Source organism: Aquarana catesbeiana, linkage group LG02, assembly GCF_042186555.1.
Source record: "Aquarana catesbeiana isolate 2022-GZ linkage group LG02, ASM4218655v1, whole genome shotgun sequence".
NCBI classification, from domain to species: Eukaryota; Metazoa; Chordata; class Amphibia; order Anura; family Ranidae; genus Aquarana; species Aquarana catesbeiana.
In genome coordinates this window covers 487,370,068-487,389,022 of record NC_133325.1, presented here as the reverse complement: position 1 = coordinate 487,389,022, position 18,955 = coordinate 487,370,068, and the positions used below count along the sequence as shown (strand labels likewise).

Here is an 18,955-nt window from a genome sequence, read left to right as displayed (position 1 = left end):
TGCTACTTTTCCCTAAATAGGCATACGTACCCAGCTCGTGCCCTTGGGGGGGGGTTACCTGGGGGAATATCATCCAATCTGGAGCAGGGTGAACCTACTGAACTTGACTGACCTGGAGAAGAAATGACAGATGACAACTGGTGAAGGGTTCGACTACCTGACTTGGAAAAGTGACTTATGTAATGTGTAATGTGTTTATGCGACTTGTTGGTTGGAGTGGATTTGACACGAAGTGACAGGTGCGTGAATTGAAATGAAATGAGTGAAATGTTTATGCCATGATAAAGGCACGAATCGGTGTGCCGCGACTGCGACAAGCAACGAGTCGAACTGTGGAGCCTGGAATGAAATGAGGCCAAGCCAACTGGGGCATACTGGGACAAATCGATGCATCCCAGATGCCACTGGATTCGAATCAGAGCGCAGTGGGTGACAGTGAAATGAATGGAATGTTTTGCCATGAAGTGAAATGAAATGTTCTGCCATGACAGAGGCACGAATCGGTCGTGCCGCAACTGACTGACAACGAACCGGACTCTGGAGCATGTACTGAAAAAGAGGCAAAAAACAACTAAGGCACCGGAACGAATCGGTGCATCACGGATGCGACTGGATTAGAATCGGAGCGCGGTACGCAACAGTGAAATGAAAAAATGATTGCCATGACAGAGGCACGAATCAGTTGTGCCGCTACTGCAACTAACAACGAACCGGACTCTGGAGCATGTACTGAAATGAGGCTGGAAATACCTGGGGCACGCCGGAACGAATTGGTGCATCGTATCGGAACATCACACATGACAGTGAAATGATATGTCATGACAGAGGCACGAATCGGTGAGCCGCAACCTGCGACTGACAACGAAAAAACAACTGGGGCACACGGATGCGACTGGATTCGAATCGGAGCGCGGTATGCCACAGTGAAATAAATTAGCCTTGATATGGCACGGTGTGTCGTAAATTGCAACTGACAACGACCTGTCTGTGGAGCATGGTACAGACATGAGTGAGACACGCCTGAACGAAATCGGTGTCTACGCGTTGGAGTGAGGTACTACGTGAAACGAAGAAATGTTTGGTATAACAATACGAGTGAATGGCAAACGCAATCATTTAATAAAATGATTCCTAAGTTTGATATCGAGGTGACAAGATATCTAACAAAATGCATGAAATGAAAAAGGTCAACCGAAACTCTACCTGCGACAGCCGAGCCAGACACGTTGTACGAAAACTGCAAAACGGGAACGAGAGCCTCGAAAAACTTCAAACACGGAACTCAGGGACGCTAACTAGATTCGAATAGTCGGCTTAGTGACATGGTATCGTGCACAGGAAACTGACAAAGACCACAGGCGAGCGGACTGGTTAAATACCCCCCAGGCTCCTCCCATAAATTCAGGCCACCATACTGGCCTTCTTACACATATTATATATATATATATATATATATATATATATATATATATATATATATATATATATATATATATATATATATATATATATATATATATATATATATATATATATATATACACACACACATACACACACACACACACACACACACACACACACCACTGGATCGATATGGGGCTCAGGTATATATTAGAGGGAGCTTGGGGGGGCTGCTGCACAGTTTTTTTTTACCTTCATGCATAGAAAAAAACCTTGGGCCTTTAGAACCACTTTTAGTGTGAGCTGTAGAACTATTTCTTAGATAAGTGTGCTTAAAGCAGAACCCAACCCTCCTATCCTTTACAGCCAAGGAAACTGCCATCTTAGACTCTTATCTGCAGTTGTCATGGTGCTGCACATGTGATCAGCTACAACATCCATTTTATGGCTTGACAGTTCGGTTGAGAGTAATCATTCAAGGCATGCTTTAAAAATGGTTGTAAAGGGAAAAGGTTTTTTATTTTTTAATGCACTCTATGCATTAGGATAAAAAGCCTTCTGTGTGCAGCAGCCCCCCTCAGTCCCCCCAATACTTACCTGAGCCCTCTCCATCCAGTGATGTTGCAGGAGACACTAGGCTGCCCGAGATTCTCCCTCCTCATTGGCTGAGGCGGCAGCGCAGTGCTATTGGCTCCTGCTGCTGACAAATTCAGAGAGCCAATGAGTAGAGAGGGGGCTGGGCTGGGCCACGGCTTTGTGTCTGAATGGACAGAGGGAGCTGTGGCATGGGTGCCCTTATAGCAAGCTGCTCGTTGTGGAGGCACTCAGGAGGGAGGGTCCATGAGCACAGAAGAGGGACCCGAGAAGAGGATCAGGGCTGCTCTGTGCAAAACCACTGCACAGAGCAGGAAAGTATAACTTTTTTTTACAATCTACAAACTACTTTACAATCACTTTAAGACTCCATTCATTCCTGCACTAACATGTGTTTTTGCTTTTTTAGGGCAACACACGCCAAAAAAAACGCCTGCAGATTTTTGCGGGACAAAACGTGCATTTCCTGGCCATGTTTAGGGTGCCATTACAATTACTGGCAATACAAGCGTGACATGCAGATGTGAATGGGGTCTACACGCAAGTACAATATCTGAAAGCCGTTTAAACAGGATCCACGTTTGTTCTATAGTAATAAGAAAAGATTTAACAAGTTGCCAATAGGATCACATGCATATCAGGCTGCCTTTCAAATTTGAAAGGACAGAATAGGCAGGGCTGGAATTTTCAATACTGGAGCCTGTAGCGCTATGTCCTTTTAATGCCCAATTAGGGCCAAGCCAGTATTTTTTTTTCAACCCGTCTAGGAAAACGGTAATTTCCATTGCTGGATGATATCAAAGGGCCCATACTTCATCTCATAAAAAAGGTGGCATATTATTTACAGAGCATTTTCCTGTTATACAGGTCCTAACCAGGCTTATAATATTGTTAAAATGTGGGAATTTCTTGAATAAAAGCTCAAGTTTCCAAATCCATATCAGGGCAGCCATTACCTATCTTTTGCTTGCATTTACACATTTTTACAAGTATTAAAATATTTCTGTAAAATAGGTGATCCCAACAGAAGGGTGTTTTTCAACATAAGATTGCCAGCTTTTCTGAGATAAGCCTTACAATAGGTCTATTCATTTTGGCAACAATGACCATTTTCACTTGCAGGCCAGTCCTGTATTATTGGCAAAGAATCACCTGCCAAAAACTCATTTGTTCTCAAAACTACACCATGTCATTTTTAGATTTAGGTTGAATATAATTATGAGAAAATTAGAAATTAACGATTCACAAACATTTAAAAAAAATTGTTTACAAGACAAAACCTCTAACACAAAAAAAAAACAAATTCATTAGAACCTGTCTGGGGAGGGCTAGCTCTATGTAGTTGAGGAACTAGCAAAGTTGTGTTGTCTATACGTGCCACATTCTGGTTATTGTATTGGCAATGAGAAAGAATGCACAGATGTTAAGCTATTTTCCTGCAGCCTAGACTGTCCCAACTCTGCAATAGTTATAAGCCACAAATACCACAACTGTAAAATTCTGATAGCCCATTTGATACTTCTGCATTTACTAAAGAGTCAGCATTAAAGTGTTTCTAAAGGCATTTTTTGTGTTTGGTTTATAAAATAAACAAACACGTTATACTCACCTGCTTGGCCCTGAACCTCCTCTTCTGGTATGCTCCTCCGGAGACCATGGCTCCTCTTTTTTTGTGTCTGCCTTCATAGCAAGACTTGCTATGGGGGCAGACATTCAACCTTGCTCCTGAGCCAGGCTGTGTGTGTCCATAAACACTCAGAGTGGCTCAGCCCTGCCCCTGCTCACAGGATCTGACTGACAGCAGCTGGAGCCAATGGCTCCTGCTGCTCTCCAAGTAGTATATAGTAAGAGCAGGGAGAGAAGACTGGCAGACAGCCACAGTGCTAGATCGATGTAGGACTCCAGTAAGTGTTCAAGGAGAACAGCAAGTTGCAAAACATTTTTTACCCTAATGCAAGGATTGATTATCTAGCATCTGCCCAATTCTAATACCCCTAAATAAGAAATGGCTAAATATTAAAAAATATGACAGTTGGAAACTCAAGCCACTGGTATGCAGTGAGACCTTACCTGTTTTCCATCAACTTCAATGTCAGCTATGTAGTTTTCAAAGACTGTTGGCACATAGACCTCAGGAAATTGATCCTTGCTGAACACTATTAGGAGACAGGTTTTTCCACAAGCACCATCGCCAACTATCACCAGCTTCTTACGAATTGCTGCCATAGCTATGAAAAGACAATTACACATTTACAGAATTTTAATTTTTCATTAAAAAAATATAGTGTAAAAACATTCTGCTTAGAATCAACTTTACTATACATAACAAAATTTACCAGTTTTTGCATAGGATGTAACAGATGACATACAGATCACAAAAACTTCAAACTACTTTGTTTACATACAACTTATTGTCATCTCTGTAGCCAATAAGAATACCTGCCACTTCTAGACAGGCAACTATCAGACTTGAGCACAGTCACGCCACCGGTGGGGCAACATCGCTCCTCCCTGGGTCACAGACAGCCATCATTCTAGCTTTCTAGCCTCAGTCAGGCTATTCAGCAAGCAAAAATACTTCCAGGAGTTTCCAATGCCTGTGTCCTCCTCCAACCCCTCAGTCATCACAAGACACAGCAGTGATGTTAGGGCCATAGGACAGAACCACAGTACATGGAGGGCATCCTAAACTACCGAATGTATTGAATGCTGAACAGTCTGTCCACTTGTAGTGCTTAAAATGGAGCTTCAGTCCAAATCTAAAAACAAATATGACGCACACCATATTGCAACAGTCAAATTTCTCACTAATAACTACATTTTCACAAGATGCTGTATTTACCAGTGAATCAGTTATTTTTACAGTGCTCAGCTATGTTCTGTCAGTTTCCATCTGCAGTAAGGGCAGCTAAAGCTAGTGCCCTTTCTCCTGAATCTCCAGTAGCTCAGAACCCATCATGCCCTGCGAACTTGCACATCAAGCACACGGTGAGGCAAATCATTGTTTACATGTTGCTATGGTTTGCTAAGGAAGTAGAGGGGGGCAATAAAAAAAAAAAAAAAAAAAAAATGTATTTCTATCCAATTATGTTATAGGAGAGGGAGATAATTAATATGAACAACATGGTTCTTGGAGGATGAAGGAAGATGAGCAGTGCAGGTGATGGGACAAGGCAGGTATACAGTCCTTTATAGGAGAATCTTATTTGCCAATTTTGTGAAGGTTTCATTTAAAACAAGTCTATAAAAGGCAACTTTTGTGACAGGTTCTTTTGACTTCTGAGAGTTGGGGATGGTTTTCAAATGACAACTACAATTATGCTATATGCAATGAAGCAGTGATTTTAAAGTGGAATTGAAGCCAAAATAAATATTGCTAGTGTTAGTGTTTAGAGTTTTTTTGTTTTGTTAGAAGAGACCCTATAGGTCTCTTCTATTCCCCCCCAAAAATACATATGCATACTGACTGGGCTGCATAATGACTGGGCACCCTATGGCCAGAGAAAGAGGCTGACAGTGAAAACAGTTTCCACAAAGTTGTCAGTAGCAGTTGTGGAGTAGCAATGAAAAGCATGGGGCCTATATCAGTGGATGCATACTTGCTCATTAAGGCAAGTGGTCTCACCAGACCTCCAACCCCTTAGTTCTACTTTAAATTCTGAGCAAGAACCTTTTGATTCCTTCATAATTAGTACAGTGACAGGGAAACTGCTAGCACTTTATAAACCCTGCCAACAGACAGACAAAACACATAGATATTTTGTTTGAAGGAAACTGCTAGGGGATCTGGTTGTTTAGCAAGTATGATGCCATGAAAAGTGCTGCCATTTTTACATACTGGTCGGTAAATATGCATACACAATGTGCTTCTTTAAAACAAGAACCCTACTAGCTGATCTAGGACATTAAACATGCAGGACAAGGCGACTGTCTCCAAAAGGGCCTCCCCGTCCCCTATATATTCAATACCTTACCTGCTCTCCCTTTACAACTTTTCGCTCTTTTGCAATTGGCAAGAATTTGGGTATGCAAGAGCGCAATGTACTTCCTAGTAGCGGTACCTGGGCCTAGAAACCAATGTCATCGCTTTTCTGTGTCTCAGACAAAGCTGGCTGATTTTGATGCTAGCTGCAGAGGAACAAGGAGCTGAAGAGCATGCAAACATGTTGAGCTCTCTGAAGATTTGCTGCCCTTTGGGATGACAGACTGACCGTGTTGGCACCTCTGACTACCCTCTTAAGTCTTTAGAGAGCCACCTGTTCTGGTCCTTTAGTTGACAAGGAGTAGCAGAAGTGCACCAGAGCTTTAATGTCGCAGATTTCAAATGAAAATCACAGCTTGACTGTACTATCACCTCTGCGTGGAAGTCCAAAGAAAAGTGCTCCAACTATGTCACACATTCAGGGTTTTCAATAGAAAGTCTTCTCATGCAACCACAGGCATGAAAATCAATTCAACAATCCCATTATGCATAATTAGGTGTGGGAACATTTTAGATTTTGAGAAAAATGTTTTTGCTCTCCCACTTATTATTGATGACAGTACTCTGCAATAGTTGCCCCTTTTAAAGCGCATGTACAGCCTAATGTGTGTTTTTTTTGGGGGGGATAACACACCACAGAGTAGGGGTGGGTTAAAACATCAGTTTATGTTTTGGCATGTCTCATTAGGTATATTTCTGTCTCAGAGACAGAACAGAAAGTAAGAGGAAATCGGATAGATATATCCATTTCTATCCATCTGATTGCCTCTTACTTTCTGTTCTGTCTCTGAGACAGAAATATACCTGGCAACACTGAAAAAGTTACACTTTGCTACAATGTAAAGTAGTGAGTATACAGCTTGTATAACAGTGTAAATTTGCTGTCCCCTCAAAATAACTCAACATACAGCCATTAATGTCTACACCGCTGGCAAAAAAGTGTATACACCCCTAAGCTAAAATGTCCAAATTGGGGCCCAAAGTGTCAATATTGTGTGGCCAACATTTTTTTCCAGCTGCCCCAACTCTTGAGCATGGAGTTCACAAGAGCTTCACAGGTTGCCACTGGAGTCCTCTTCCACTCCTCCATGACGACATCACGGAGCTTGTGGATGTTAGAGACCTTGCGCTCCTTCACCTTGGGATGCCCCACAGATGCTCAATAGGGTTTAGGTCTGGAGACATGCTTGGCCAGTCCATCACCTTTACCCTCCGCTTCTTTAGAAAGGCAGTGGTTGTCTTGGAGGTGTGTTTGGGGCCCTTATGTTGGACTGCAGCCCAGTCTCCGAAGGGGGCTGGATCATGCTCTGCTTCCGTATGTCACAGTACATGTTAGCATTCATAGTTCCCTCAAACTGTAGCTCCCCAGTGTCGGCAGCACTATGCTTGACTGTAGGCAAGACACTTGTCTTTATACTCCTCACCTGGTTGCCGCCACACACGCTTGACACCATCTGAACCAAATAAATTTTATCTTGGTCTCATCAGACCACAGGACATGGTTCCAGTAATCCATGTTCTTAGTTTGCTTGTCTTCAGCAAACTGTTGTTTGCAGGCTTTCTTGTGCATAATCTTTGAAAGAGGCTTCCTTCTGGGACAACGGCCATGCAGACCAAATTTGATGCAGTGTGCAGCCTCTGCAGCAATGCTGGCAGCACTCATATGCCCATTTCCCAAAAACAACCTCTGGATATAACGTTGGGTACGTGCACTCAACTTCTGTTGACCATGGTGAGGCCTGTTCTGAGTGGAACCTGTCCTGGTAAACCATTGTATGGTCTTGGCCATCGTGCTGCAGGTCAGTTTCAGGGTCTTGGCAATCTTTTTATAGCCTATGCCATCCTTATGTAGAGCAACAATTCTTTTTTTCAGATCCTCAGAGAGTTCTTTGCCATGAGGTGCCATGTTGAACTTCCAGTGACCAGTATGAGAGAGAGCGTGCAATAACACCATATTTAACACACCTGTTCCCTATTCACACCTGAGACCTTGTAAAATTAATGAGTCACATGACACCGGGGAGGAAAAATGGCTAATTGCGCCCAATTTGGACATTTGCACTTTTGTTGCAAGCAGTTTAGACATTAATGGCTGTGTGTCGAGTTATTTTGAGGGGACAGCAAATTTACACTGTTATACAAGCTGTACACTCACTACTTTACATTGTAGCAAAGTGTAATTTCTTCAGTGTTGTCACATGAAAAGATATAATAAAATATTTACAAAAACGTGTGGTAATTATATATATCCACACGTTTTTGTAAATATATATATATTTTATATATTATAACAAAAACACACAACTTTCCTGGTCCAGCCAGCACCTGTTCTATAGTCCCACCACTGTTAATGGAGGGAATTGATTATAGGATAAGTAACAAAGCTTATCCTGAGAAATCTATATCACGTGAGGAGGAGTAGAAAACTACCAGAATCTTATCAGACACAGCTGAGGACTTTAGCCAGTTACACAACTGTCCTGTACTGGGGGAGGGAGAGACAGGACCAGTAATAAATGCCAGTGTAAGCTAAATGGGAAAGCACAGAATCCAAAAAAATTACTGCTACAGGCGATGATACCACATTTACACCATCCTTGCTCGCTTAGGAGATAACGGGTGCCAGCTCAGCATAGGCAATTGAGAGGAGAATGAACGGCCGCTCTCCAATTTAACACCTTTATTCACATAAATCATGATCCATACACCAATAGAGGCATGGGTTACAAATGCAAATTCTGATGCGTTTCACACCATTACTGGTGCTTAATCATAGCTCCAGTAAGCACCAGTAATGGTGTGAAACACGTTAGTCATTTGCATCTGTAACCTGTGCCCCTGTTGGTGTATGGATCACAATTTATGTGAATAAAGGTGTTAAATTGGAGTGTGGCCATCCATCTTCCTTTTTTCTATTAAATGGGAAAGCAGTTTTATATTGCTTCCCCTGTAAATAGCGCTACACAATATGCATCAAAAGGTGGCAGGATGCATGCTACATCCTGGTTTAAATGTGTTTTAGCCAGTCTCCCCCCCAGCTTTGACAACATTAGCTGCTTTTCAGCAACACATGGCAGTTCTTCTTTTATTGGACCCCTTTCTCACTGTGGCATTTTTCCAGGCGCTTTTGGGCTAAAAACAGCGACTGTAAAACGCCTCCTCTGCAACCCCAGTGTGAGAGCATGAGTGCTTTCACACTGAGGCGGTGTGCTTGCAGGATGTTAGTAAAAGCCCTGCAAGCAGCATCTTTGGGGTTGGTGGAGGAGCGGTGTATATGGTGTATAGTTGAAATGAATGGGCAGCACTGCCGTAGCGCCTGAAAAGCGATTTGGCAGCGACGCTTTTAATCCTTTACTCGGCTGCTAGCGGGGGCTTTAAAAGCATCCTGCTAGCGGCCGAACGACACCACTAAAACGACGTTAAAGCGCCGCTAAAACTAGCAGCCCCCGGGTGAAAGGGCTCTTAGTAATTGCTAGCTTTTTTATCAAGTTACTGTATAATGGTTAGGAGGGGCAGTAATCAAAGTAATCTCACAAAGAAAACACATCCGCTCAGTTACTAGATGGCAGAACTACTGAAGCTGGAGCTTCTGGAAAGACACCATGGAGGCCTTCTAATGGCAGATATCTTTTTAAAAATGTTTTTGTAATAAATCCAGACCATGGTTTCATAAGCTGGGACAGTATTCTCAAACTCCACCCACTACTAAATTTTATTAAATTTATATAAATATGTATCTCTCTAGATCTTTTAATGCTCATCCTAATTAATTATACACATACCACAAGACCAACATTTCACAGCACACCCCTAATCATTTAGAAATACTTTACATACGTCTACAGCAATCTCCGGGACGATGGTAGTACAGAGTTATATGCAGGACACGCATACAATCCATATCCACACTAAATATTCATGCTCCGTCAGGCTGCAATTTACAGTATGTAAAAAAAAAAAAAAAAAAACTGGCATTAAAAGTTCTGGCCAAAGTTTTTTGGTCATAGTTCTCTTCTGGGTCACAGGATTGCACTTACTTTTGCTCTTCTGTGGCCCAGAGTCAGCTGATAGCAATCTAAAACCTGGTGTCAGTCGACGCCACAGACCTGCTCCGGGCTCTAGAAGCATCCCGACCATATTGTCAGGATCAATATAAAAAAAGTGCAGCACAAAAGATCAATCAAAAACACAAATATTAAAACACAATGTCCAAATAAGGTGAATTACAAGGCCCAGAAGGTAAAAACAGAGAGAGTGTCCATGTGTTGAAAAAAAAAAAAAATCCAACATCAATTACAGTTTTGCTCATAAGTTTACATACGCTGGCAGAATTTGATTTCTTGGCCATTTTTCAGAGAATATTGATAAACTTCTTTCACTCATGGTTAGAGTTTGGCTGAAGCCATTTATTATCAACTGTTTACTTTTTTTAAATCATAAATCACAACAGAAACTACCCATATGACCCTGACCAAAAGTTTACACACCCTGGTGATTTTGGCCTGATAACATGCATACAAGTTGACACAAAGGGGTTTGAATGGCTATAAAAAAGGTAACCATCCTATCTGATCTGTTTACTTGTAATTAGTGTGTGTGTATAAAAAGGTCAATGAGTTTCTGGACTCCTGACAGACCCTTGCATCTTTAATCCAGTGCTGCACTGAAGTTTCTGGATTCTGAGTCATGGGGAAAGCAAAAAAATTGTCAAAGGATCTGCAGGAAAAGATAGTTGAACTGTATAAAACAGGAGAGGGATATAAAAAAAGATATCCAATGAATTAAGAAAGCCAGCAGTGTTCAAACACTAAACCACTGTCAGGTAGACCAACTAAAATTTCAGCCACAACTGCCAGGAAACTTGTTCAGGATGCAAATAAAAATCCACGAATAACTTCAGGTGCAATACAGGACTCAGAAAACATGTGGTGTGGCCGTTTCAAGATGCACAATAAGGAAGCACTTGAAGAAAGACTGGCTGCATTGTCGAGTCACCAGAAGAAAGCCATTACTATGCAAATGCCACAAAGTATACAGCTTACAATACGCCAAACAGCACAGAGACAAGCCTCAAACCTTCTGGCACAAAGTCATTTGGAATGATGAGACCAAAATTGAGCTTTTTGGCCACAGCCATAAACACTACATTTAGAGAGGAGTTAACAAGGCCTATGATGAAAGGTACACCATTCCCACCGTGAAAAACATGAGGTGGATCGCTGATGTTTTAGGGATGTGTGAGCTACAAAGGCACAGGAAATTTGGTCAAAATTGAGGCAAGATGAATGCAGTAGGTTATCAAAAAAATACTGGAGGAACATTTGTATCCATCAGCCAGTGAGCTGTGCATGGGACATGGACATTCCAACAAGCCAATGATCCAAAACACAAGGCAAGGTCGACCTGTCATTGGCTACAGCAGAATAAAGTGAAGGTTCTGGAGTGGCCATCTCAGTCTCCTGACCTCAATATCATTGAGCCACTCTGGGGAGATCACAAAACGTGCAGTTCATGCAGGACAGCCCAAGAATTTACAGGAACTGGAGGCTTTTTGCCAAGAGGAATGGGCAGCTTTACCATCTGAGAAGATAAAGGTCCCCATCCACAAAAGAACTTCAAGCTGTCATTGATGTTAAAGCGGGGGTCCACCTATCTATCTTTTTTTTTTGAGTTCATTCACAAACTTTTCTTCTCAGCATTACATACTCACATATTGTGTGTAATATGTCCGCCTGTGTCAGACTTCGTCGGAAAGAATAACTATATTATTCACTGCAGGCGGTTTCCATCTTCATTGTGGGCATTTGAAGCCCACAAGCATTTATTTCCTGGATGCGGTGAATGCAGGAGAACCAGGAAGTGCAAAGAAGAATAGAAAAATAAAAAAGGTAATTACGGCGATTTCAATTTTTTTAAACGGTATGTCAGCATCTAGGCAAGGAAGAGAATACATACAGATATTGTTCAAAATTTATGTGGAACCCCGCTTTAAAGGGGGCAATACACAGTATTGAGAGAGAGTTTTTTTTTCTAAAGCTACTCACATTAGAGCCACAGGATACAAGCAACATCACGGTGAAGCGAGTACATGACGTCAGAACATAGCTCCTCCCCCTGTATGCGTTACGTACGCAAGAACTTCGTCAGAGGGGTGGAGCTACTACTTCAGTGACCTCTAGGCCCCTTAATGTCTGTATAGGGGTACACGTAACTAAATATCAAAAAGGCATTAAGATATCAGTGTCTCCAAAACTTTAGGTTGTACCACAACAGGGACCCCTGGGACCTCAAGTTTTGGGGTATAGAAAGGGTTGATAGGCATCGGGGGTGAGGGTAATGCGACGACTTATCCAAAGAGTCCTTCTGGATTTTTGAGGCAAAAGTACTGGCACCTGATGGTTTAAACATAGATTTTGGTTTAAATTTCTTTATTTCAGGTTTTTATATATATATATACCGATAGTATGTGTTTTATAACAGGATGGCAGCGGGTGATGGGTATGTGTAGTGTTTTTAAGTCAATTGCATTATTTTATTGGAACAGTAGGGGTCAGTGTTATACCCATTTTATAGCACAACTCCACTTTTGTTGAAAAAAAAACAACATTCCCCTCTGGGTGATCTATGTACAATGCAAGGTTTATAACAACCTTTGTTGTAGATTCCTACCTTTTGTTATTCTGAAGAAATCCCTGTTTGTTCTTCTGTATAAAGTAGGTATAATGGGAGTGGTTTCATAATTATCTATCCGGTGTGCCCCTGTACAGCACTGATGAGGAAATCTGCTGGGCCTGCATCCCTTTAGACATATTCCTATTGAATGAACCTCACCAAAAATGAAATTGTTGCAGGGGATGCCTGAAATCTGATTTGCATCTTGGGCAGACTTCTGGGAAAATTAGTGAGCCAAACACACAAGCAGGAAATGATGTTTCTGGGAGTGGTCAGTACACTGTGTACAGAACAACTCTAGGTAGCCATATTGCATTTACAGAAAATTACAGTGGCTGCAGATTGAAAAGGAAAAAGTAATTTTTAATAACATTTAATTACAATAGGACTTGTGTCGCAATTGTATACTCTAGATTTTTTTCTTTCCACGAAAGTGGAGTTACCTTTTAATTACTCTCCCCATTGATTTGTTTGTACATTTACTTGGGGATATTAATTTACTTGTGGGTCCTTCCACTTCCTAATATGAGCATTGTCTGATGCTTGTAGCACAAGTCCAATTGATTTTTATTGCCTCACCGGGGCCGTGTTTTTGCCGTGGACTTGCGGCTTGATAAGTTGCTATGGCAATGGGCAGTGTTTAAAAAGGACGGGTGACGTGGTAGCTCCACCCACTAACGAACTAATTTCCTGTGAACGCAATGCGTACAGGGTAGGGAAGGAGCTACATTCTGCTGTCACCCTTCATGTACTCACTGCACCATGATATTGCTTGTATCCTGTGGCTCTAATGCAAGTCCTGGATATCCATCTCTGAAACTCATCATCCTTTATGGGATATGCGTTGATGACCACCTGTTAGGTCAGGGGTCTACTCCATGAGGTGAGCGAAGCAAGTGTGTTCGAGGTGGAGGAATGCCGATATAATTGACGTTGGATTTTTTCTGTTTCAATATGTTTATTGAGTTTTGGAGGAAACGAGAAATATACAAAGCTTGTTATTCGCCCACGCAGGGGCTACAGTCATGTAAAGATTACCAAAGATCAATATCGTTCACAATTATCCTGTAGCATAGTGAAGATAGGGGATGATATCAAAAAATTGCCACTGCATAAAGTGCCCTGTCCCCAAATTCATCGCCAAAGGGGAGGCTCTTCTCCAGCAACCCCCCTCCATAGGAGGCAACGGTAAGAGGCAGAATAGTGAGAGACCAGAAAGAGAGCGAGAAGAGCAAAAAGGCAGAGAGAAAGGGTTCACAGATAGGAGAGGGGGAGAGGAAATGGGGGGTCTCGGATGCGGCGCCTCACAGAAGGGAGTCAGACAAGGCCCAAACAGGATGCTTGAAGTGTGGGAAACTCATAAGAGATCCATGGTTCCCAAATTGAGAAATTTGTCGTGTAAATCATTCACAATACTGGACATTCGTTCCTGAAGTAACATAGCATTCATGCGTGTCCTTACTCCCTGGAAGGCTACTCGTTGTGTCTTCCAGGCTTGAGCTATAGTTCGTTTAGCCGCTATAAAGAGATAAGTGGCCAGTTTCTGCTGAGGAGCGAACAAGCCAGGTATTGGACAATGTAATAGGGCTAGCCTAGCATCCTTTTGGACTGTTAGATGGAAAAGTGTCTGCAGTAAGCCAAAAACTCTAGACCAAAACCCCACCAGTCTTGGGCAGGACCACCAGGTGTGTATAACATCACCCGCTGTCCAGTAGCGGAAGCATCTATCAGTACTGCCCGGGAAGGCCTGAGCCGTGCGGGCCGGTACCTAGTACCATCGGAATAGGACTTTATATGCTGCTTCTAAGGTGTTTGTATTAAATGAGCATTTGGCTACCATTTTCAAGGTCCTTTTCCCATTGAGCCATATAAGAGGGGTGCCGATGACGGACATCCATTTAAGGCTGCATAGATAGCTGAGATAAGACCGGGAAACCCAGGGGCATGCCGACATGTATGTTCAAAAAAAGTTTTTTGAAATGGGTAAGTGGACGTGCGGCGCAAGGCAGTAATCCAGTGTTTTAACTGAAGGAAGCGATAATGCTCTCTAACCGGTGCGTCGTGTGTTTCTCGGATGGTCTCCCAGGAAGGAAAGGAGCGGGAGGAAAGAAAGTCTAGAACCCGTGGGTAGCCATGCGAGAGCCACCAAGAGAATGCCTGGGGCTCTTCCAGGCCTGGGGGGGGATTGTGAGTGATGGGGAGTAGAGGTAAAAAGGAGGACATTACCAGAGTAGCGAACTGAGTCCCAAATCTGCAGTCCATGCAGCAGCACAGGGCTCAAAGAGGGGGGCGTAATTTATGAGGGAGCCAGAGCAGAGTTTGGAGCGAGGATGAGTCGCAGTTGGGCAATTCAAGTAACACCCACAGAGGAACATGGTCAATGGGGAAATCTGCGCCGCTGTATAGTACTTGGAGATATTGGAGACCCCCAGGCCTCCTTGTAGTGTATGGATATAAAGAGTATATCTAGGGACTCTAGGACGTTTATGCGCCCAGATAAGTTGGAGGATCCTGTTCTGCAAAAGTCGAAGAAAAAAAAAAAAAAAAAAAAAAAAGAGGGCACTCTGACTGGCAGAGTGCGAAAATAATAAAGAACTTTGGGCAGGATTGTCATTTTAACTGCCGAGATCCTTCCTATCCATGAAAGAGTGGGATATTGCCATGATTGCATAAGGGTGGTCAGGGTACGCAGCAAGGGGTAGTAGTTGGCGGAGAACAAAGAAGAGTAGGAGGGCGTTAGTTTGATGCCTAAATATTCAATTGAGCGAGATGCCCAACGGTACGGGAAATGTTCTTGAAGACGCTGCACCATATCCGTAGGGAGGTTGACGTTCAGTGCTGTGGTCTTGGAAGAGTTGATTTGAAGGCCAGAGATGGCTGAAAATTGGTCTAACACAAGTTGTAGGTTGAGGAGGGAGAGGAGTGGGTTTGATAGAATCAAAAGCACATCGGCCTTCAAAAAAATTGGCCTTATACTGGGCTCCAGCATAAGGGACTCCCGAAATGTCAACGTTAGCCCTGATCGCCGCCGCCAACGGCTCCAGCGCCAAGATAAAAAGCGCTGGAGACGGGGCAGCCTGTCTAGTATCACGAAATATAGGAAAGGAGTCGGATAAGAAGCCTGCATATTTTACGGATGCTGACGGTGAGGAATAGAGGGCATGAATCCACGATAGGAAGTGTGTCCCAAATCCCCACCGGGTCAAAACATATTGGAGGTAGTTCCAAGAAAGCGAATCAAACGCTTTGTAAATATCCAGCGAGAGCAAAAAGCCTGGGATCTTGCGCTGGCGGAGGATATGGAGAAGGTGGATTACTTTGCGGACGTTATCCCCCGCTTGACGACCAGGCACAAAACCCACCTGGTCCCTGTGAATGAGGACCTGAAGGTATCTGTTGACCCTTGTGCTTAGGATTTTCCCCAAAACCTTCAGGTCGACACTTAACAGAGATAGGACGAAAAGATTGCGGATCAGTGGCCTCCTCAGATGACTTGGGGATCATAGAAATGTGAGCCTTAAGCGAGTCTAGTGAGGGTCGTGCATCATCACGCCAAGAGTTGAAATAAGAAGTCCGGTAGGGTGTGAGTAAGGGTGCAAATGTTTTGGAATACAAGCTGGTGAAGCCATCCGGGCCTGGGGCCTTGGACGGTTAAAGAGATTTGAGAGCTTGAGCGACCTCCTGTTCAGAGATAGGTGCGTTCAGGGTGTCTTGGGCTGTCGAGGACAGCAAAGGAAGACTAAACGTTTGAAAAAAGGGCTCAGCCTTGTCCAGGTCAAAAGCAGCGGGTCTGCTGTATAGGGATGACAGAAAGGAAGCAAAACCAGAGACTATCTTGGACGGGTTTGAGGTGAGTCCACCTCCCCTTACCTGCAGCCGAATTGGCTTACATGGGCGCCCCACCGAGTTAAGTTCCCTGGCCAACATAGGACCAGGTTTGTTTGCGCTACTATAAAATTTCTATTTGGTCCAGCGCAAAGCCTTTTCAGCTTGGGTGGAGGAGAGCAAGTCAAGCTCAGTGACCAGATTGTCATGGGCCTTTCTATTTGTCACCGTTTGGTGTGCCTTCCAGGTTGCATCTGCTACCTCTAACCGGGAAGTTAATTCCCGTGTCCGTTGCTCCCTGGCGCGTTTTTTTACGGGAAGCGATCTGAATCAAATGCCCCCTGACTGTCACCTTGTGGACTTCCCACAAGGAGACTGGAGATTCGACCGAGCCTACATTTTCAGTAAAGTAAGTTTGGATGTGTGTTTGCCCTTGTATACACGTATCCTGGGTAGTTAAGAGGGATTCATTAATCCGCCAGAGATGGGCTGGACGAGTTGATCCAGTGAGGGTGATTCCAAGAACCAAGGGATCGTGGTCAGACCACGGGGAGGTGAAAATATACGTGTGCACCAATGGCAAGGCGCCAAGTTGCAAGAATACATGATCTATTCTGCAGAAACTCTGATGGGGATTAGAAAAGAAGGTGAATTCCCGAGAAGACGGATGTTGCTCGCGCCACACGTCCACCAGGCCATAAGATTGGAAGAGGGTGCACAGTGCTTGCTCTTGAGAGGTATCGTGGAATGGAGGTACTTCCTTGGAGCTACATCTGTCTAGAGACGAATTGAAGACAGAGTTTGAGTCTCCCATCATAATTAGCAGGCCCTTCTGGTGTTTGGTAACCACCTGAAGCAAGTGTGAGAAAAAACGTAGGGTCCGCTATCTCCGTAGAGCAATTGAATGGGAGATTACGTCAGAACGCCATCAGCACCCCTCTGTGCTTCTCTGAAGCAGAGGCCGGGAAAAACACTGGATAATGGGAGGACAAATACCTGGGAGATGAGGATTGGGAGAACCTGGTTTCCTGCAGACATACTACATCTATAGATTGTGATTTTAAGTGGTGGAAGACCTTTGATCGCTTGATGGGAGAGTTATTTTGTGAGAGTAGTTTCAAACGCATTTTGAGCCATCCTAGGGGAGAGACAAAAATCATATAATCATAAAACATTTCATGGGCCATATACAAACTCTGATCTCCTGAGGAGGTCGTCCGAGTGGAGGAAGAAAGAAAGGGGGAGAGAAGGGAAAGAAAGAGTGAAGAGAGATAAGAGAAAATCATGGTATTTAGTACACATAATCAATCGCCACACTAGGTGGACACCGCATCCTAACTGTAGGATACTCGGGGGGTGGCTCTACCACCAACCACATGGCTTTTAAGTTGTATGAATTATAACCGCCCTGGAGAGGGGGCAATGAAAACCAAAATGACAATAAAACGAACGAAAGCACACCTAAAAATTCAGGAACTATGTTAAAGTAACCATAAAAATTAGTGCAACACAGATTAACCTCTCCGTTCAGGTGTCCCTAAACAAGAAACACCTGAGGGAGGCCATTAGCAGTGTTCCCAAGCCGAGGCTCCCGCTCATGGGCGCCACAGAGCCTTCCGTGGCCTAAAGTGTCCCCAACAGGGGGTGCGGGCCCATCGAGGCACAAGGCAATAACCCCACTGAAATGGGGAAAGAAGGGAGAAGGGAGAAGGGAGAAGGGAGAAGGGAGAAGGGAGAAGGGAGAAGGGAGAAGGGAGAAGGGAGAAGGGAGAAGGGAGAAGGGAGAAGGGAGAAGGGAGAAGGGAGAAGGGAGAAGGGAGAAGGGAGAAGGGAGAAGGGAGAAGGGAGGAGAGTTAGAGGAAGTGGGAGGAACAGCAGGTCTTTCAGCTAACTAGTTTATACTAGAATAAAAATAGTACATATGATAGTTCTTGGTTCAGACCTCCATCCGACCTCCCAGGTGCCCAGAGCCTGGGCAAAATATAGCAATAAGGCCCAAGACGAGAGGGAAAAAAAAAAAAAAAAAAAAAAAGGAGAAAAATTATACTGTCATTGCAAGTCAAGCAGGAACCGTCTACCCAACAGGGGAAACTACATCTGGGGAGCAAGTCAGCTTCACAGAAGATGAGAGGCAAGTGGGGCTCACCCGTTCCAGCCCTCATCCTGGGTCAGAGCGAGGGAATCTCGAAGGCGGTGGGTTGGTAGGGAGGGCCCGTTTACGACTGCTGACTGACCCAGATGCTTGGAAGAAGGCTGGGAGCCCGAGGCTCTCACCTGGCTGTTGGAGGCATCTGAAGGGGGAAGCAGGTGTAGTGCCTCGAAGGTCATCTGTGCCTCCTCCAAGGTGTGAGCAGTGTGGTTCCGCCCTTGGTAGGTGAATGTGAGGCGGAAGGGGAAGCCCCAAGAATACCTAATATGGCGCTCTGTCAGAACTGAGGTGTATGGCTTCAACTGTTGCCTCTTTTGCACCGTAGTAGG

The 18,955-nt window shown here is 43.9% G+C and overlaps 1 protein-coding gene across 1 annotated transcript in view; it reads right to left on the bottom strand.

Annotated features, from left to right (window-relative positions):
* The window catches only part of RHOC (ras homolog family member C), a 140,910-nt gene that overhangs the window by 48,105 nt on the left and 73,850 nt on the right, over nucleotides 1-18,955 (bottom strand). The window contains exon 2 of the mRNA XM_073615722.1: nucleotides 4,069-4,226. Coding sequence (XP_073471823.1) covers nucleotides 4,069-4,224 — 156 coding nt within the window. The 5' untranslated portion in view covers nucleotides 4,225-4,226. The remainder of the gene's footprint in view (nucleotides 1-4,068; nucleotides 4,227-18,955) is intronic.